This window comes from Ahaetulla prasina, chromosome 3 (genome assembly GCF_028640845.1).
Source record: "Ahaetulla prasina isolate Xishuangbanna chromosome 3, ASM2864084v1, whole genome shotgun sequence".
NCBI classification, from domain to species: Eukaryota; Metazoa; Chordata; class Lepidosauria; order Squamata; family Colubridae; genus Ahaetulla; species Ahaetulla prasina.
The window spans coordinates 32,059,316-32,081,063 of NC_080541.1; the positions used below are offsets into that span (position 1 = coordinate 32,059,316).

Below are 21,748 nucleotides of genomic sequence, written 5' to 3' on the forward strand. Positions count from 1 at the left end.
TCAAGTAATTTAACAACCGGTTCTCTATCCTAATGATTTCTTCTAACAACCAGTTTGCCAAACTGCTCAGAAAGTTAACAACCGGTTCTCCCAAAGTGGTGCAAACTGGCTGAATCCCACCACTGCCTGAATCCCATACACATGTGACCAATAATAAAATACAAAACAGATCAGGTAGGTCTGCTCCAATGGATTTTTTTTCCTGAATATTTCATGATTTAAGAGATAGTGCTTGTTTAAAATGAATCAGAATAAAGAGAATAAAATTGCACCAAATTATATTAAGTGTTTCAGATCTCTTCTCTGCTGTGGATGCTTATTAAACACCTTATTAAAGATATTATTATATAAACATAATTCAGGAACCAGTGACTCCATTAATACACAATGCTATTCCAGGTTTTTTAATTACTTTGTCAAGCAAATCAATATTGCCTGGTGGACCCATAATCTTAAACCATATGAATTTGAATGTAATGCTAAATCCAATACAAACAAATCACACATTAAGGCTTCATGTTATATGTGAACAAGAGGCAAACAGAAGAAATTATGATGTTGTTTCCTATGTGTCACGACATCATCAAGCAAATGGCATGAATTATGTAATTTGTGCAGTCGTATCATAATGCTATACATTATGTAAAGACAGAATTTAGGACTGGCATAATTTCAGATCAGATCAAAGCCTCAGAATTTGTTTATTAATAAACATGTCTATCATGTAGAGAAGTCAATATGAAAAATCTTCCTTTAAGCCTAATCTTTTCCCTGACGTCTAGTTTTGGTGTTCAAAGACATGTTTGGTACATAAGAATTATAATTTATATTCCTTTACTTGTAGTATGACATACAGCATAACCAAGCAAAATGACAGTGGCTTTGCAGTTACAGCTCAATTAGCCCTTGATTTTTCATAGATGAAAAAGACCAAACAGAATATTACAGTTTATATGTAATTGGTAGCTCTCCCCACATATATATATACAAACAAACAAACAAGAACCCAATCTCATATCACCAGATAAGAAGATCAAAAGTTTGAGGTTATGTTAATATTATCACAACTGACATTCTAAAGACATTGTTTGAATAAGAAAAGAGTTAGCTGTTTAACAAAAGAGCTTGTTTGACAGTCAGCTGTCAAGGTTTGAAAGAAGTCCATTATATGATTGTTCCTTGCATTAAATTCTGGATTAAAATTACATTTAAATTTCACTTCCTTTACTCCATCCTGCTTTTGATTATCTTTAAGAATAGTTGATGGTCTTGTGACTTGGACCTTTTAAAAATTGTAATATTTTGTGTACATGGACTGGAATTTTATATGAAATTGTGGGTTTGATCTTTGACCTCTGTTTACTATAATACTGATTTCTCTCTAATTTGATAGCATGGAGTCCCTACTAGTACAGTGGTTTATTGTAAACAAGCTGCTCACTTTACATAGCTATGTTTGGCGAGCTCTTAAGTGAAGAAGTATGCATGGTGTATACTTTGGATGCTGTAGTATACTATAGGAATAATAAAACCCACATAATAACTGTTCAGCTCCACAGGTAACATACACATTTGAAAAAAGTGATTGCATGCCTATTACAGGGGTGGGGGGGCACAGTTCAGTGGGAGGTTACCTCCATGCAACTCTACACAGAACCGCAATTTTACCCAGGAGAATTTTATGTTTTATTTTAGAGCCAGCTTGGTCCAGTGGTTAAAGCACCAGGCTAGAAACTGAGTTCTATTCCCTCCATAGGCCTGAAAGTTGGCTGTGTGACTTTGGGCCGGTCACCATCTCTCAGTCCAACTCAACCCACAGTTTTTGTTGGGGGGAAAAATAGGAGGAGGAAGGAGCATTAGGTATGTTCACTGACTTGAGTTATTCATAAAAATAATAAATAAAATATATAATTGTACCCCAATAATTTGATGGGGGTGTCTCCCAGATATATACCGGATTACAGATTTAATTTGATGGGGATGCCTCCCAGATATATACCAGATTACAGATTTAATCACTTGATGTTTTATTGCTGTGCATTATTCAGAATGTGAACAATCTATAATTTCCTCATTTTATTACCAACCCTAATCTCTGTCACAATAGCTTCATCATTCTAGACATGAAGAGAATGTGTTTCAAATATATTGGAGAAATGCAGAGAACATAAACATGGAAAAAAATGGCTGTTGTGATACTATTGTGGATTTTTGCTGTCTCTTCTCATTTATTGATTGTAAACCTTTTTGTAAGGTAATGCAAAATAGATTCCATTTACAAATGCAGCTGTCTCCACTGGTTTGCAATTTGACACAGCTTTACACAGTTTAGACAGCAAATAGCTATAATATTTGTATGCGGAGTTTTCCTATATTTCCTATTTGTAACCTCTGCAGCAGTAATACAATATGAACCATGAAGAATCTAACCAAACAGGTATTTCAAGTTGATATATATTGACTTAGCCTAAATGAGTCCTTTTTTGGTTTGCTTTGAATCTTCTTTAACCTTTATATATATATTTGTGGGTGTTTGTATGTAGGTTTTTGGTTATTCGGGTTTTCTCCCGTGTAAAATTGGAAGTGTCTTGGCGACGTTTCGACGAAGTCTCATTCATCATCTTCAGGCTGGTGTTTACAGCTTCGTGGTTCTAGAAGCAACCCCCATCCAATCAGAGCACAGCCAAACCCCCAACCAATCAGAACACACCTCCACCCAATCAGAACACAGCCAAGCTCCCAACCAATCAGTTCAAACCTCCACTAGCAGTTAAAAGGAAGAAACAGCTGCGATCACACATTGCTCCTAGAAGCACAAAGCTGTAAACACCAGCCTGAAGATGACGAATGAGACTTTGTCAAAACGTCACCAAGACACTTCCAATATACACTTTCTTTTATAAGTTTACTCCAGTTCCCATTCTACTCTCCAGCCATCACATTTTTTTTTTTTGCATTAATTACATGCATTCAAGTATTCATGGTGAAAGCCCTTGCTATCCCGTGCATAGCTCAACTGCTTAAATCACACCACATCGATGCATTTCCTTGCATTTGCTCTCTTTCTCAAACTACCCCTTCTAATTATGGTTATAAATATTTCTCAGCAGTAATACAAGTGCTTCCTGCCAAAGGAGCCATGAGTTTTTTCTCACAGTCAATGAGCTGAGATGCATTAAAAGAGACTGCCGCTATTATTATGGCTGGATGGCTTGTGTTTCTGGGACTCTTGCCCAGTAATAATAACCGAGCCTGGAGGAGAGCAAAGATTGGCTGCCAATCTCATTATTCAATCAAAGAGTTTTGCCTGACAATATGGTCTCCCTGTGCCCCAATGTAAGCAAAGGGCAGCTGCTTTGTAGCCCTGGGATATGGGCAGTATTAAAACACCTCAAGGCTCAAAGAAATGGCATTCTTTTCTAAATGTTACTGGCATTTTCCCCCTCTAATCTTTGTTCCCTAATTATAGCTAATTTCCTAATGACAGAACTACCATTCTGCAGGCCCACAGCTATTTATTAAGCATCTGCTCCTATCCTCTTTGACCAAAGGCCAATGGACAATGTTGTCTGAAGAAATTCCATATGTAGCCATTCAGGGATTCCTATTGTATCAAGTCTTCTTGGATTGGAGAACACCAAGATCCAATTTAATTGTAGTGTTATGAATTGTGGGCTGGGTTTAACATTTGCTAGACCAATTCTAGAATACAGCTCGCCTGTTTGGAACCCTCACCATATCTCTGACATCAATACAATTGAACGTATCCAGAAATATTTTATAAGAAGAGTTCTCCATTCCTCTGTAAACAACAAAATACCTTATCCCACTAGACTTGAAATTCTAGGCTTAGAAAACTTGGAACTCCGTCGCCTTCGACAAGACCTAAGTTTAACTCATAGAATCATCTATTGTAATGTCCTTCCTGTTAAAGACTACTTCAGCTTTAATTGCAATAACACTAGAGCAACCAATAGATTTAAACTTAATGTTAACCGCTTTAATCTAGATTGCAGAAAATATGACTTCTGTAACAGAATCATCAGTGCTTGGAACACTTTACCTGACTCTGTGGTCTCTTCCCATAATCCTAAAAGCTTTATCCTAAAACTTTCTACTATTGACCTCACCCCATTCCTAAGAGGACCATAAGGAGCATGCATAAGCACACAAATGTGCCTACCGTTCCTGTCTTATTGTTTTTCTTTTCTTCTTCCTATATATATGCTTATACCTCCTAATATTTACTCATATATATGTATATATACTATATAATCTTTCTGTATGATACTTACATATATTGTTGTGACAAAATAAATAAATAAAATAAAATAAACTCACCCAATCGTCTATAACTGTGTTCAACATAGTACACTAAAAAGGAATGATCAGCACTGCTGAAATGAATGAATTGTAATGTTAAGAGGAATGTGAGGTTCTGCTCTACTTATATGACCCTGATATACAGTCCACCCAAAAGTTCCCCAAAGGACCTGGGGAAGGCAATTCCACAGCCTATCCGACCACTGGCAAATTCTGAATGAGTGGCTGAGGCAGTGCTGGGCCGAAGGAAGGGGTCAGTCTCATATGTAGATTCCATATAAGATGTAAGTCACTGCAGTGCAGAAACGTCACACTTGCTTTACCACCCCATGCCCACAAACACATCATGCGTTGACCAATCTCCCAGCTCGCTCCAACACACGGTGCCACATCATGGGAAGGTCAGATGGAAGAGCAGAACACATAAAGCTGCATTTGGAGTATGTCAGCCACAGGTTAGATTCAGGCATTTCCTAACCTCTGCAATTTTAAGATGCATGGACTTCAACTCCCAGAGGCCACATTCTTTGAACTAATTTGTACCGGAAAGTTTTCTTCATTTTTCCAACTTGTGTTTGCAGCATTGCTTCCCTTTTAAAGGGCTCTGGCAGGAAAGCATATAACCCCTTGGGACCACCATGCTACAGCTATCTGAAATGAACCACTCCATTTCCTCAGCAGCTTGCTTTCAACAGTACCCAAACCAGAAAGGGTTATAATTAAGGACTTTCTAGCGTGAATCTTTTCAGGAGACACTTGCAAGACAAGATCAAGTGAGGTACTAACACCACTCTATAAAGCCTTAGTAAGACCACACCTAGAGTACTGCATCCAGTTTTGATCACCACACTATAAAAAAGATGTTGAGAGCCTGGAAAGAGTGCAGAGAAGAGCAACCAAGATGATTAGGGGACTGGAGGCTAAAAGATAAAGGAACTGGGCATGGCTAGTCTGGTGAAGAAAAGGACCAGGGGATATTCCAATGTCCAATGTAGCAATGTTCCAATATTTGAGGGGCTGCCACAGAGACGAAGGGGTCAAGCTATTTTCCAAAGCACCGGAAGGCCAGACAAGGAATAATGGATGGAAACCGAACAAGGAGAGATTCAACCTGGAAATAAGGAGACATTTTCTGACAGAGAGAGCAATCAACTTCTTGAAGCTTTCAAGAAGAGACTGGATTGCCATCTGTCAAAAATGTTGTAGGTAGGGTATGCTTGGGGGCGTAGGGTTGGACTAGATGACCTACAAGATCCCTTCCGACTCTGTTAATCTGCATCTGTATCTACCTATTTATCACAAGTCAAACAGGCTTATCCTATGTAGCTATTCAAAGATTAGTAAAGTTCAGCTGCCAAAACAAACATTTTCTGCTGCAGCACAGCGTCTCGTCTCGCTTCGCTGGCATTCTGCCTTCTTCCCGATTCACGCCCCCTTCCAGTCCCCGATTCTCTTTTGGGTCAACCCCACCCCACGTACAAACACCTGCTGGGAAAACATCCGGCCCACGAAGGCGAGAGCCCTTCCCTTCGCCCAGCGCTCCGGCCCCAGGAAGTTCACCTGGGCTTAAAAACCGGTTTCTTCGGCTCCCAGCGTCGCTCGGGGAGTTCATGCAGCTGAAAAGCCCGGAGAAGCGGGGCGAAGTAGAAGACTATGGGATCGTCTCACTTTCTTCAAAACTCCACTTTGGGAGGGAGGGCGAGCAGGCGTGAGTTTCTTTCTCAAGGCTGGTATTTTGCAAATGAACAGGTAAGGAGAAGAGAGGCTGGTACCGAGCGCTTCCTCTCGCCTTCTCTCAGGGGCTAGTTTAGAGCAGCGTTTCTCAACCTCAGCAACTTTAAGAGGGGTGGACTTCAACTCCCAGAATTCCCCAGGCAGCATACTGGGGAACCTGCTGGCTGAAGAATTCTGGGATTTGAAGTCACCCGTCTTAAAGTTTGAGAGAGATTGCTCAGAGATCTACTCTGAAGTAAGAGCCATTAAAGCGCGCCTCGGGGGTGATGGTGGTTCTGAATAGCCTGATGGGCTCTGCTTGGAACAGGAATTAGAGTCGCCCTGGTTCCAGAAAATCAGGACAAGCTGTAAAGCTGCTGGAAACGGCATAATAATAAAAAAATAAAAATTAAATTAAATAAATAACTAAAATAAATAAATAAATAAATAAATAAATAAATAAATGGATGCCGACACCAAGAATCTGCTCCCTTGAAGGATTCTCCATTTCTGAGTATAAATAAGGTTCCTATTCATTGCTGCTGTGCAGGGATCTTAGACTGGGGTAACTTTACACTGTGTCTCTCTTCAGTGTTGATGGGCCCAGTTCACATTGCTCCTCCTGTGAATTACGACCATTGCTATATGCTCAAATAAACACAGTACACTTTACCAATCATTTCATTCATTTCATTTATTTGATTTTTATACCACCCTTCTCCCGAAGGACTCAGGGCGGTGTACAGGCAAATAAAAACAAACAAGACACTATATATAAAATGTAAATTAAAAAACTTATTATAATTTGCCTAAAAATTTAAAAATATATAAAAACTAAAACCCCGTTTAAAATTAATAATAACTATAAAATCCATAAAAATTAACCCAGCCCCGCGCGAATAAAAAGATGTGTCTTCAGTTCATGAAAGGTCCGGAGGTCAGGTATTTGGCGTAAACCCGGGGAAACTCGTTCCAGAGTGTGGAGCCCCACAGAGAAGGACCTTCCTGGGGCCGCCAGCCGACATTGCTTGGCGGACGGCACCTGAGAAGTCCCTCTGTGAGAGCGCACGGGTCGGTGGGAGGCATATGGTAACAGTAGGCGGTCCCGTAAGTACCCAGGCCCTAAGCCATGGAGCGCTTTAAAGGTCATAACCAAAACCTTAAAGTGCACCCGAAAAGCCACAGGGAGCCAGTGCAGTCTGCGCAGGAGAGGTGTTACATGGGAGGTACGCGACACTCCCTCTATCACCCGCGCAGCTGCATTCTGGACTAATCAGATCCTGTTCTTTGCTCCACCTCCCCATCCCATATTTTGAACATGTCTGGGTTCTTATTTCGAATTTGAATGCAGGCACCATTATAATTAAAGAAACAAAAAAGAGCTTGCTCCTGTTGTTAAGCATGTCTATTGGGGATTAAGCATCACCCTTTGTAGAAAAATACAACATGTATTATTACATCAGTGCAAAAATTAAAATGATACACAATTTACCAACATGCTTTTTAATCCAAATTTGCTGAAAATCTTAAGGTAAACGGAGGAGTTTTTTGAGAGTTCCTGAACTGGAGAATGTCCATTTTTAATCGAGGACTGGATAAATTATCGTAGGGAAAATCTTTCTGCTTTTTATGGTTTTAACATTCCAGTTTAAGCATGGTTTCAAAAATTATTTTTTAGCATGAACTTTGGTGTTAATGAACAATTGTCATTTTAATTAGGGATAAGGCAGATCTTTAATGCTTTCCTACTATAACTGGGCTTCCATAGCAAAATATAGTTTTCCATAGAAAAAGCCCTTTTAGGGAACCTAGTGGTAACCTGCTGTTTATTTAAGCCTGGTTTTAAAAATGACTTTTATTAAGTTTCGTTGTAATGCTCGTCTTCAAGTGGGGAATGGAGGAAGGTGGGTTTGTTGTTATTGCATCTATTGAGATGAGATTCAGTCATTCAGGATGCACTTATCTTTTGGGCTGCTAAGAGAATGGTTCATATTCATTATCCAATTCATATTCCTGTTTTGCATCATGGAAATAAGAGTCAACTTTTCTCTTTTGAAAATTCAGGGTTATTTCAGAAGAGGTTAAGCAGTTTTTAAAAAACCATTTATAGACGTTTAGTCTACAATACTGTAACTTTGAATGTTTCTGCTTGGTCTTCTGAAGACTTACAGTAAGGCAGCGTTTCCCAGCCTTTTGGGCACCAAGGATCAGTTCCACAGAGAAAGATTTTGCTGTGGACCCAAGGGGGCATAGTTTTCTGTGCTGCCTGCATCCTACGTATGAGGCTTTACTTGTTTGCACAGTCCAGTTTTTTTTTTTTTTTTTTTTTGTTTACATTTATACCCCGCCCTTCTCCGAAGACTCAGGGCGGCTTACAATGTATAGGGCAATAGTCTCATTCTATTTGTATATATTTACAAAGTCAACTTATTGCCCCCCCAACAATCTGGGTCCTCATTTTACCTACCTTATAAAGGATGGAAGGCTGAGTCAACCTTGGGCCGGGCTCGAACCTGCAGTAATTGCAGGCTTTGTGTTCTTAATAACAGGCCTTACCAGGCAGAGCTAAACCGGCCCCAGTTGCTGCCATGCTGCGGACTGGTGCCGGTCCATGGATTGGGGATGTTGGAGGCCCCTGCCTTAAGGCACATTTTTTTTAAAAAAACAATCTATACTGCATATTAACCATTTTTACCTGTTTACCTCTTTCCCTTTTTATTCAATCATAGTTCCAGTCTACAAGATTTTTCAATACTTGCAGCCTGATTGTCAGTCAGATTTGCTATTTGATTTTTATCCAGATGAATATGTACAAGGTCAGGAAACCTCCTTTCCCTACTGGCATGTGCCTTCTGACACTTTATTCCAGAAAGTAAACATAGTTCTTGGAATAGTTATTTGGAATAATATTCCATACCCAAGTTCTGTCTTTATTAGGAACAGATAAGGTTTTCTGATATGACAGGCAGGCAGGTAGGCAGGGGCACATACACATACCATATATGTAGTCTTAAGAGCACTGGATATTTTACTACCAACCCAGAGTATGTTTAAAACTTGATGTCACTTGTGGGTCTTCCCAAGCCAATTTATAGAATAACGTGATCTAAGAAAGATTTAAAAATCAAATGATTTTACAAAAGAATTGGAGCGCAGGTAGTCCTCAGCGTATGACCACAATCGAGGCCAACATTTATGTTGTTAAGTGAGAAATTTGTTAAGTGAGTGTGCCCCATTTTACGACTTTTCTCACCACATTTGTTAAGTGAATCATTGCCATTCTGAAGTTAGTAACACGGTTGTTGAGTGAATCTGGTTTCCCCACTGCCCTTGCTTGTCAGAAGGCCTCAAAAGGAGATCACATGACTCCAGGACACTGCAGCTGTCATAAATGTAAATCAGTTGTCAAGCATCTGAATGTAAATCACATGACTATGGGGATGCTGCAATGGTCATAAGTGTGAAAAATGGTAATAAGTCACTTTTTTCAGTGCCACTGTAAGTTTGAACAGTCACAAAATGAAATATTGTAAATTGAGGACTACCTGTATAGGAATAGATGCTGGAAATTTTGAGAATTTTATCTGACTGACTAATTATATGTATATTTTTCAGACTTTGCTCTTTGGCATCTTATTGGCAATCACAGGAAACATTTTTATCAGCATCTCCTTGAATCTGCAGGTATGAAAAACTTCATTGTATTGCAAGCTGTGGAACTATGTATATACTGTGAGGGAGGCCTTAGGCTTAGATGAAATTGGAATTTAGTCACACTTAAAGCAGGCTTTTTAAAATAATAGATAAACTTGGGATGACATCTTAAATCAGGGGTGCTATTCAGCAGGTTCTGACAGGTTCTGGAGAACCGGTAGCAGAAATTTTGAGTAGTTTGGAGAACCAGCAAATACAACCTCTGGCTGGCCCCAGAGTGGGGTGGGAATGGAGATTTTGCAGTATCCTTCCCCTGCCACACCCACCAAACCATGCCCACAGAACCAGTAGTAGAAAAATTTGAATTCCACCACTGTCTTAAATGTAACTGATTTCACTGAGATTGACTCCATGTAGTATCAGTTAATGTTGCTCTGAGATAAAGTAGTATTGAGCTACATTATAGTTGCAATGTGGTTACAGTATGTATTCATGTATTATTTATAAATTTGTAAAACATGGCTCATACTTCTTTCTGATTTATGTAAATATGCATAAGTGCAATGCAAAAAATGTGGGAAATAAATGGGCAAAAACATCTTAATGTAGAACTATAACCATAAGAATAAGAAATGCTTATAAAAATCATTTGTAATAAAATTAAACCTATGTATTAGAACGCATACGTATCTTTTGGAATTAATGTCTGTGCTTTATAAAGTTACCCCTGTATTTTGGAGTGGGAAGTTATACATTCATAAATTTTTATGAAATCATAGGAATAACTCTTACGTTAAAGCAAATCTCAATTATTTGTATTCTGAGAATCAATGAAAAGTAGTCCATCCTTATAAAAGGTCTCAATTGTACTTTTCATTTCCCCTATGACTGAATAATTTGGTAAATTTATCTTGCTAATTGATCCATCTATATTATGTTTATGCCACCAGTCTTACGAAGCTTGAAAGACATATCAACTTCAAGATACAAATCTTAGGAATGAAATGACTTACAAAAAACTTGTAAACCTAGAAGTGGCTTTGGGAGAGAAAGAGAAAAGACAAACAGCTTTACTAATAGAAATTTCTACTGGGTCAAGATCATTTCTCAATTGATATTCATGGGCATACACAACCAACATTCCCTTTAATTTTTTGATGAATTCTTTTATTTATATTCTCCAGCCATTCCATGTTTCCCTTATTCAGGCAACAAACACACAACTGAAGCTTCCTTTCTGATTTCTTGAAACGCTTATCTTGGCATTGATGTGAGACCCCCTTAAGTATTCAAAGTTTCTAAAATATTTTTGCTTGAAAGTCCAAAATACCCAAGCATTACAAGCTTCCGAAGCAGAATACTAACTTTTGATTCCTGATGTTTTTGTTCTATAAATTCTTATTCAGGGATCAAAAATTCATGTAATAGCCGTAGCATTTGTAGTACCATATTAATGCTCACTTGCCATTAATCTATTAATCCTTGTTTTTCATTCTCATATCTTATTTTCAGAAATATTCTCATCTTCGGTTGACCCAACAAGTCATTCAGAAACCTTGTTACAGAAGCAAACTCTGGTGGTGTGGAATTGTATTTATGGGAATTGGAGAAATTGGGAACTTTGCAGCCTATGGATTTGCTCCAGTTATGGTTGTTGCTCCTTTAGGAAGTGTGGCTGTCATTGGTGAGACTTCCTATCCTTCACTTTATGTGTGTTAGTCGGAGTGAACCCAAACGATACTGTGGGGCCCTTGCTGCCTTCTGAGCTTGGTTGTTTATTTTTTTGAACCCTGAAATAAGTGCTTGGCCTAATTGTCATGCGCTCAAAAGCCCAATTGGACTTATTATCAGGGGGTGTCTTATTTTGGGGGAAACCATGTGGCTATGTCATAGAACTGTCCTGCTCATACATAGTGGTCTGCTCCTCTAAATACTAGTTGGTCTCATTTTGTGTAGCACTGAAAATTGAGTTTGCTATTAATGTTTTCACACACATGACAGTTCTCAGAACTTTTCAGACAAATGACAGTCCTAGAAAAAATAATTCCATGCAGATGTCTTACTGTTGTCAACTTGTTCCTGCCACGCTGAATAATGTCTTTGTTCTGAAACAGTAAACACAGAAGCAATGCATGGTTGGTATATGTGACTGGTTTCATGCAAGATAAAACAGCTTAGGATGCTACTGAAAATAAGTACTGATGCTAGTTAAACTCCAAGTCTTAAATTCAAAATACATTATTATAGCCAAGATGCATTTATTTAAAATGAAATAAAACATCGGATAACATCAAGATGGTCAACAAACTGAGTTTTAACTATGGGAGATCTTGCATTAGTTGGTACCTAATTTTCACTGCCACCACACAGTATTTTGCTACAATCTAGATTATATTGTTTAAGTTTATTGTTTACTGATCAATCAAATGGCCATATCCAATCATAACATGTCATCAAAATAGAGTAAAATTAATATAACATATCTGAATATATAAACATATTCAGTAAAATAATCCAATAAAACAATCTCCTTGGCAGTTGACCACAATCTGATCTAGTTAAGAAGTTCTCAGTTGGATGGTTTTAACTATAAACTTGCCAGTCTTTCTGACTATCCAGATGTTTGTTCCTTTAAGGAGTTTGATAATCTATTAATGGGTTGTCCTGTCAATTTGAGTTATGGATTTAGAGTTTTGTGAAAAGTAAAATCATATACAAGTTACAAGTTACTTGTTCTTCCAGATGAAGAAGGGATTACATGTAAGAATGGTGAATGTGCGTATAGATGCTACAGTGAATGACACATTGATCTGTTTCATTATCCCTTAGTTCCATAGGGACAAACACATTTTCTTACATAGAATCTTAGAATATGTATGTTCTTTGTAATAACACGAAAGGCAAACTATTATGCCTAGCCCAGAAAATATATCTTTGCCTCTTGGGAAATGTAAGTGAGGAGAGGATAACTGATTACTTTGTTGTAGTAAATTCTTTACTTTCATCTGGAATTCTATATTATTCAGTCACAGCAGATTTGTATGTTTCATACAGTCATACCCTAAGAATCATATAAGTCTTGCTGATAACTCATGTCATTAATTTTTGTTCTATATCCTCAGTTAAACTTCAGACATTTTTAAAGACATCTCATCTTTAGAGAAGATTTGGGCCTAGTTGATAACTTATATTAGAACTGTACCACTGAATATTGTTGAGGCATTTTTGCATTGTAAACTGCTCTCCAAAATCACAATATAAATTCTTCCACATAGATTGGTCATTTCTGAGGAAAAAGCTCATCATAGCTTCTTTCTCACTAATACGTAGTTTTCAATACGGAGGCTATTTGGGACTCAGTCCATTCCTCAACTCCTGCAGGCTGAGGGAATCCATTTGAGATGCAAGACTGCAATTGTGATGTGAGTGGATCTTGGGCGGAATAGTGATTTATATTCTGGAGTGTTTCCCCTCCACATCCACTCCTTTCTATCATTCTGCTGTAGTTTAACGTTGCTTGGATACCAGTACTAAAAGCTGTCAGCCTAAATGTTTCACATGAAGTGATGATCTAAGTAGATATATATTTTAAATACATCTCCAAAAGGATCACATTTTTAAATCTGCATATAGAACTCGGTAGCTTTTCACAGCTAATACGTTTAAATTACTTAAGAGGTAGGGGAATTATATTTCCCGGGAAAAGAGAATATCTATTAAAAACACACCTTTTTTGCAGGTGGCTATTTCTCTTTTTAATCCCCTTGCTCCCCTGAGAGCAAGTCAGTTTTCTATTTTTATAGGTCGTTGGCAAAATAAAATATGCTGGATATATTTTTTTTCCAAAAAGGAACAGCTGAAGTAAGCAGATTGCCTGAATGTAGAGCCTTCTTGCTAGAAATCATGAGAAATAGTCTCCCAAAGACTGCTGAAGAGTTAATATAAAGCCTGGTGAGAGTTTGCAGCAGATTGAAACGAAAATTAGGTGGCAGAATCCTAGGAAGATGCAAGTGATAATATGCGAGAGTTTGGTTGCTGTACAGTACACAAATAAAATGAAACAGTTTGTTATAACGGTGTGGTATTATTTTTTTCTAACTGTGCTAATTACCTGCAGGGAGATCTTACATAATAAGCTTGTCTCCTCTGCGCTTATTATAATTACATCAAGTATTTACCCAATGCTTATAGACACAAATGCGGTGAGTTGCCACCATCATCATGAGATATCTAACAGTGTAATAACCAGACTAATGCTTGTCACCAACTACAGGACATTTAAAAAGGAATTGAATTTCAGTAGCTGGAATAATTTGCAAGAAGTAGGGTAGAAGAGGAAGGTAAGTGGCAGAATTAGACAGGTCGTATTACTGTGACACTAGAACCTGTGGCCAGGTATGAGCCCGATAGTAATGTGCAACTGATGAAAAGAAAGAAACTGCGATGGTCTTGAACAGATTAATGTGTAAGAGAATGAATATGCTATGTAAATGTTGGCTTGGCAAGCACAGTCAGTTGACTTTCATCCAGCTCTCTCAGCATGACTCACTTTAAATTATAGATGTGAAGATGAGGAATGCATCAAAATAGGAGCTTGATAAAGGGCGAGGTTTTTTTTCTGAAGAAGCCATCTGAGTGGACGTAATTAATTCTTTTCACCAGTTCTTAGTTGGTTATTGCTTTGTACGAGCAAAATCTCTGCACTTGTTATTCATTTTTACTCTCTTTAATTTAACCGTGTCAGAATTACAAATGGACTGAAAGCCTGACTATGATGATCTTCTACATCCTCGCTCAGCAACACAGTGTGCACAGACCCCCAAAGCTAAACTGAAGAAAAATTAAAATGTTTATTAGAAAAGGCCCATGTTTTACAAGGTTGCCAAGATTTTGTCGCTGTTTTCCTATGGGATTTGAATACCAAAATATTGTGAACTTGTAGGCATTAAGAAAAAGTTAATTAGAACTTTTTATGCATTGACGGCTACCCCATCGTGCAAAATTGCACAGTGGTTTCCATTCCCCAGACTTAAATCACAAGTGTTCCGTGAACTAATAGGGGAGTAGTAGTTGGAACACTTCAGAGGCTGCAGTTAAGTTTTCTTTCTTTAATTTATGATTTGTATACCACCAGCTACAAAGGGGTTTTTGGCAATTTGCAGCCATAAAAATCCCTAATTAAAACTTATTTCGTAATCTCTCAAACAGTGGCATCTGCAGGGGAAATTTAACCCAGCACCTTTCTTATTTATTTCTTTTTTATGTACATTGACAAACAAGTATACAGAGAGGCCATAACCAACATCTTGATTTCCGTTGCGCTGCTCCTAAAACAATGGAGGAGTCCCATATCCTTAAGAAATTCTATGTATGTCCTATTTCTTCAAACTTAAAAGTTCTGAACAGTAAGCAATTTACCAGGGCTAAGACAGACCAGAATGCCTATTGCGTTAGCCAAATGCTGAAAGGATTTAGTTGATAAGAGCCTTACAGTTTTAAACCTTTCCCTAGGCAACCTAATAGGGACTCAGTGGCTCAGGGGCTAAGATGCTGAGCTTGTCAATCGAAAGGTTGGCAGTTCAGCGGTACGAATCCCTTGTGCTGCCATGTAACGGGGTGAGCTCCTGTTACTTGTCCCAGCTTCTGCCAACCTAGCAGTTCGAAAGCATGTAAAAAATGCAAGTAGAAAAAATAGGGACTACCTTGGTGGGAAGGTAACAGCGTTCTGTGCGCCTTTGGTGTTGAATCATGCTGGCCACATGACCATGGAAACGTCTTCGGACAGCGCTGGCTCTTCAACTTTGAAACAGAGATGAGCACCGCCCCCTAGAGTCGGGAACGACTAGCATGTATGTGTGAGGGGAACCTCTTTACCTTTATCTTTAGGCAACCTATGTTGGGTACTTATTTTAAGTGTCCCAAATTTCTCCATTAACCCACTTAGCTTTGCCTATTGCACTGTCCAGATAATTTATCAAGACTGATTACATTTTTTGAATATATATTATCTTACGTAATATTAATATTTCTTCCCCAGGTAGTGCAGTTATAGCTGTCTTATTCCTAAAAGAGAATTTTAGATCTCAAAGTATATTGGGTAAGTACCATAAACAATCATTGCCAAATTATTAGTTGATGTATTGTTTATTCTGAAAACATTAACCTTGCAAACCCATCATCTTTACCAAATTCAGCACAATTTAAAACTAATATAAATGGATGTTTCCGCCCCTTTTTTATACTAACTTGGTCACTTATAAAAGTATTTTAATAAAATTTGCTGGTGAATCTTTGCAATAAATTGAACTTTTCTTACCATCTCAAACAATTTTATATTAATCAATATAAATTTATTAATATTAATGTAGAATGTTATGAAATGGAATAGAATAGAGTAGAGTAGAGTAGAATAGAATAGAATAGAATAGAATAGAATAGAATAGAATAGAATAGAATAGATTTTTTTATTGGACACACAAGGAATTTGTCTTGGTGCATATGCTCTCAGTGTACATAAAAGAAGATACGTTCATCAAGAATCATAAGGTACAGCACTTATTGATAGTCATAATTATTCCCTTCAAATATCTTTATTCTTTTAGATAAATTAACAGTCCAATGTTGTTTTTGGCACTGAAATTACAGCAATCATTTGCAAATATAATATATTAAAGATGACTGAGGGTCTCAAACTTTATTACAATAATCTTTTTTGTAGCATCTGTTTATGTTTCTAAGTGGGACATTCTGATTGATTTTCCTTCTTAGGAATGAACTCCAGGATCAGATTCAGAAGCTAATTGTGTAAAAAAAAAGTTATCCTGTTTTCATCTGATGGTCTCCATTACGAATGGAGAATTTTCTGTCAGCTATATGTGAAACATATACAGTTTATGATTTATTCATACATTTTATGTCTTCATTACTTTGCTGATACCTGAGCTAATTATTTTAAAAGGAATGGTCGCTTGAGAAGTATATGTTCAAGATTTTTTGCCCAATAAATAATACAGAGGCATGCCTATGAGAATTGAGCAAAACCAAAAAATAGTGTATTTTACACCCACCACGGATAGTTGATGCCTAAAGAGTATGAGTCATAATGGCTGCGTGTAAAATTCTCCAGATTCACTCTAAGAAGATAACTGATATTAGGATGCTTACAAAGAAAGCGTTGAAAGTACAATTGCTCTGCTTCTGCCTTTGAATGTCCCATTATGCTAGATAAAGTAATCTCCCTTTTGTGTTTCCCCATTGGTAGCTGAGTCGTTTCCCTTTTCAACAAAAGTTGTTGAGAAGAACATGATGAAAATTGCACAAGGGGTGTTCTGATTGATAACGCTAACCCTGAAAAACAGTGTGAACATGTCCCTCAGAGCCTTTCCAAAAAGTTGGTGTCAACTAGTAACTTGTCAAAGAGAAGAGCCAAACTGCCAAACATACAGGGAGTGATATTTTCACTTTATTTATTTATTTATTTATTTATTAAATTTTTATACCGCCCTTCTCCCAGGGGACTCAGGGCGGTGTACAGCCAAAAGATAAAAAACATTAAAAATGTACAATTAAAACAACAATTTAAAACCGAGCATATTAAAAAATGGCCAATTGAAAGATTTAAGATTTAAAATTACAAACCCTAAAATAATAAAACCCCGATTAAAAGATTTAAAAATATTTAAAAATATTAAGCCAGTCCCGCTTGAATAAATAAATGCGTTTTCAGCTCACGGCGAAACTTATGTAATGTTTGATAAGATTGTGTTTAATTTAAATTTAAATTTTGTCCAGTTCTACTTACTTCCTTATTTCATTGAAGCTCCCCAGGACAGCCTTTCCTTCTTCTGCTCCAGGTCCCCTACTTTAGATACCTTCTACAGTATGTTATTGCTTTCTAATCTTGATTATGACCATGTTGGGAGCATCTGCTTGACTAGAGTGGAAAGCAGGATCCCTGGAGAAACTTTTCATTAAATTCAACAAGGTTGGTCATAACTAAGCGTTATTAGTCCTGGTAGTAGTTCTGTTTATTATGCATTTATAATTAAGCATTGCACAGATATAAAATAAAATGGCAATTAATGCGATGACATATTACAATTGATGATCACTTCATACAGTATTATAAAATTAGAAGCATCTTCTAAACCATAAACTCCATGACATATATTAACATCCATACATTTAAAATAACAGACAAGAATTTATATATTCATTGGTTTTAAAGAAACCTCATGGGGCTCATAAAGGGCAAATATTTTTAATGCCTTTATAACCTTTAAGGATCTGACTCCAAGTATCATCTTGGTTGGAGTCAATTCCAATGACCCGAAGGCAAGTAAGAAAAGACAACTGTGATGAGATTGATCCAGATGGTGGACCTATAGGAGCCTGACTGGTAATTATGTCAAGAATATAGGTCGAAAGATGAATAATAGGTGCAGGATGTGAATTTTTTGGGTTAGTTTTGAAAAGCCACAACGACCCATCACTTCTTCCTCTTTAAAAACAAATTGCATGCTTTTTTCTGCCCAAACTTAACCATCTTCATGGAAACCTCATCTTCTGTGAAGTATTCCCCTTATGCACAAATTGCAAGAAATGACTTTAGACAAGCCGGTGCTCTCCAGATGTTTTGGGGTTACAAGTCTTCCAGGCGATGCTATGTTAGAGGAAGCTGGTTTTTGAGTTCCTGTGCGAATAAATAAGCAGATAATATGGCCTGTGGAATAGTCTCTGTGTAGATATTTGCATTAAAATTGGAATACAGAGTTGATTCATGGGATGTACAAAGGATTTATTTTTCAGCTGATCAGGTTCCTTTTAGGTGCTAGTTTGAAGCTGCAGTCTGTGCTGATTTATTTCTGTGAGTGTCTCTGCCACAGAGGTTTTTAACTATGTGGCTGCTTTCCATTAACATTCGCAATATCATGACAACGAGAATGAGCATTAAGAGGATTTGCGTAAGCACATAAATACTTTATAGAATTCTGCCACGCCTCTGCATTTTCCCCCCTTTCGAATAATCCCGTTAATATTTCTGTGCAATCTTTTGTACCCCAGATATTCTCCATGGATTGACTGTGGAAGTAAAGAAAGAAGATATGTGTTTTTCTGTTTAAAGAAACCTTCTTTAATGTTTTCATATTGTTTACAAATAAAATCCTGAAAAAATAAACAATAAACCTTTTAGGTCCTTTCTATTAGCATTTACAAAATTGCTACATAATAACAATTTCCTCATTTTTTTAAAAAAAATCAAGGTTCCTTGGGGAGGGGGTCTTCTAGTTACGTATAGTATAGAAATGATTATCTAAATGGATTTTCCTTTGGCATAAATTTCATCATTATTTACCAGAAAATATAACAATATAAATATATAATATAATATAATATAATATAATATAATATAATATAATATAATATAATATAATATAATATAATATAATAATATAATATAATATAATATAATATAATATAATATAATATAATATAATATAATATAATATAATATAATATAATATAATATAATATAATATAAATATTAAAAAGTTATTAATGGATATGTGATATATTGAAGGTGCTCATAACAATTTAACATCTTATTTTGTTTATCTTCTTTGGGTTGGAAATTATTTCAGCAATTCAATTATCTATTGGACAGATGTGTATTATCATTTTTTTTTAAATCATTTTTTTGTGTGCACTTTTTTAAATGCAGTAAAAGAAAAAATGTTTATTTAAATGTGTTTCAAGGTGGAACAGTGATGCTTGTGGGACTGTTTCTGTTGGTGACTTTTGCGCCTCACGTTATCCAAAAAGTCACAGCAAGGACGATACAGAGCGATTTAGTTAGTTGGCAGTTCTTGATTTATATGGTGAGTAGAAAATTCTTAATTCAGTATATAGAAGCATGACCTGTAACCAATTTTTACACCGTACAGTAGTCTGTTCCTGTTCAGGCTTCTAGCCAGTTTTGCCTTTTTTTCTTGATTACTTCACCCTGTTTCACCTCCCCTCCACTCTCTCCCATTTCTGTCTCTCCCACCTGAGGGCCTTTGGTTGCTGATGGGGCCATTTTGAATGCGTAAGGATTGCTTTTCTCAAATGATACATGAAGGATAATTTGAGCATTCTGGTGAAGAGGCAAAAGTTGTCTCTCTTATAACACAGTTTCTAGAATAAGGATGTTGATTCAAGCAATCCTCGACTTACAACAGTTAGTGACCATTCAAAGTTACAACGGCACTGAAAAAGGAGACAGGATCATTTTTCACACTTACGACCACTGCAGCATCCCCATGGTCACGTGATCAAAATTCAGATGTTTGGCAACTGAGTCATATTTATGAGGGTTGCAGTATTCTGGGATCATGTGATCATCTTTTGCGACTTTCTAACAAACATAGTCAAGGGGAATCCAAACTCACTTAACAACCATGATACTAATTTAACAATTGCAATGATTTACTTAAAAACTGTGGCAGGAAAGGTCATAAAAGGGGCAAAATGCACTTAACAAATGTCTCTCTTAGGAACATACATTTTTGGTTCAATTGTGCTCGTACGTCGAGGATGACCTGTATTTACCCATTTCAGGAGCTATTCTATTCCCATTCCTTGGGTGAGATTAAAAGAATTTTTGAGTGCTTCTCCGTTAAAAGCAATGCAGCTTAAAAAAAAGCTAGTCTATTTTCACCAAGATAGAACAAAAGATAAAGGTTAGCGTAACAATGATGATATTTATATCTTTGTGTAGGTAGGTTCGGATTTATTTATTTATTAAATTTTTATACCGCCCTTCTCCCGAGGGACTCAGGGCGGTGTACAGCCAAAAGATAAAAAATATAAAAAATATACAATTAAAACAACAATTTAAAACCGAGCAAATTAGAAAAAATGGCTAGTATTAAAAATTTAAAATTTAAAATTCCAAACCCTAAAATGATGATAAAACCCCAGTTGAAAATTTAAAAATATTAGGCCAGTCCCGCTTGAATAAATAAGTGTGTTTTCAGCTCACGGCGAAAGGTCCGAAGATCAGGCACTTGACGTAATCCAGGGGGAAGTTCGTTCCAGAGCGTAGGAGCTCCCACCAAGAAGGCCCTGCCCCTGGGGGCCGCCAGCCGACATTGTTTGGCGGACGGCACCCTGAGAAGACCCTCTCTGTGTGAGCGTACGGGTCGGTGGGAGGCATAAGGTAACAGCAGGCAGTCCCGTAAGTACCTGGGTCCTAAGCCATGGAGCGCTTTGAAGGTGGTGACCAGGATCTTAAAGCGCACCCAAAAGACTACAGGAAGCCAGTGCAAGCCGCGCAGGATTGGTGTTACAAGGGAGCAACGAGTTGCTCCCACTATTACCCGCGCAGCTGCATTCTGGACTAGCTGCAGCCTCCGGGTGCACTTCAAGGGCAGCCCCATGTAGAGAGCATTGCAATAATCCAAACGGGAAGTGACAAGAGCGTGAGTGACCATGCATAAGGCATCCCGGTCAAGGAAGGGGCGGAACTGGCGGACCAAGCGTACTTGGTAAAAAGCCCTCCTGGAGACGGCCGACAAATGATCGTCAAACGACAGCCGCCCATCCAGGAGGACGCCCAAGTTGCGCACCCTTTCCATTGGGGCCAATAACTCGCCCCCGACAGCCAGCTGCAGCTGCAGCTGGCTGTACCGGGGTGCCGGCATCCACAGCCACTCCGTCTTGGAGGGATTGAGCTTGAGTCTGTTTCTCCCCATCCAGACCCGTACGGCTTCCAGACACCGGGACAGCACTTCGACAGCTTCGTTGGGGTGATCCGGGGTGGAAAAGTACAGCTGCGTATCATCAGCGTACAGGTGGTAACTCACCCCAAAACCACTGATGACCTCACCCAACGGCTTCATGTAGATGTTGAACAGGAGAGGCGAGAGAATCGACCCCTGCGGCACCCCACAAGTGAGGCGCCTCACGGTCGATCTCTGCCCCCCTGTCAACACCGTTTGCGACCGGTCGGAGAGATAGGAGGAGAACCACCGATAAACGGTGCCTCCCACTCCTAAACCCCCCAACCGGTGCAGCA

General features: G+C 37.9%; 1 protein-coding gene across 1 annotated transcript in view; it reads left to right on the forward strand.

Annotated features, from left to right (window-relative positions):
- Window positions 1-5,807: 5,807 nt before the first annotated feature.
- NIPAL2 (NIPA like domain containing 2) overlaps window positions 5,808-21,748 on the forward strand; it is a 37,860-nt gene continuing 21,919 nt past the window's right edge. The window contains exons 1-5 of the mRNA XM_058178308.1: window positions 5,808-6,072; window positions 9,652-9,720; window positions 11,203-11,374; window positions 15,728-15,787; window positions 19,447-19,568. Coding sequence (XP_058034291.1) covers window positions 5,977-6,072; window positions 9,652-9,720; window positions 11,203-11,374; window positions 15,728-15,787; window positions 19,447-19,568 — 519 coding nt within the window. The 5' untranslated portion in view covers window positions 5,808-5,976. The remainder of the gene's footprint in view (window positions 6,073-9,651; window positions 9,721-11,202; window positions 11,375-15,727; window positions 15,788-19,446; window positions 19,569-21,748) is intronic.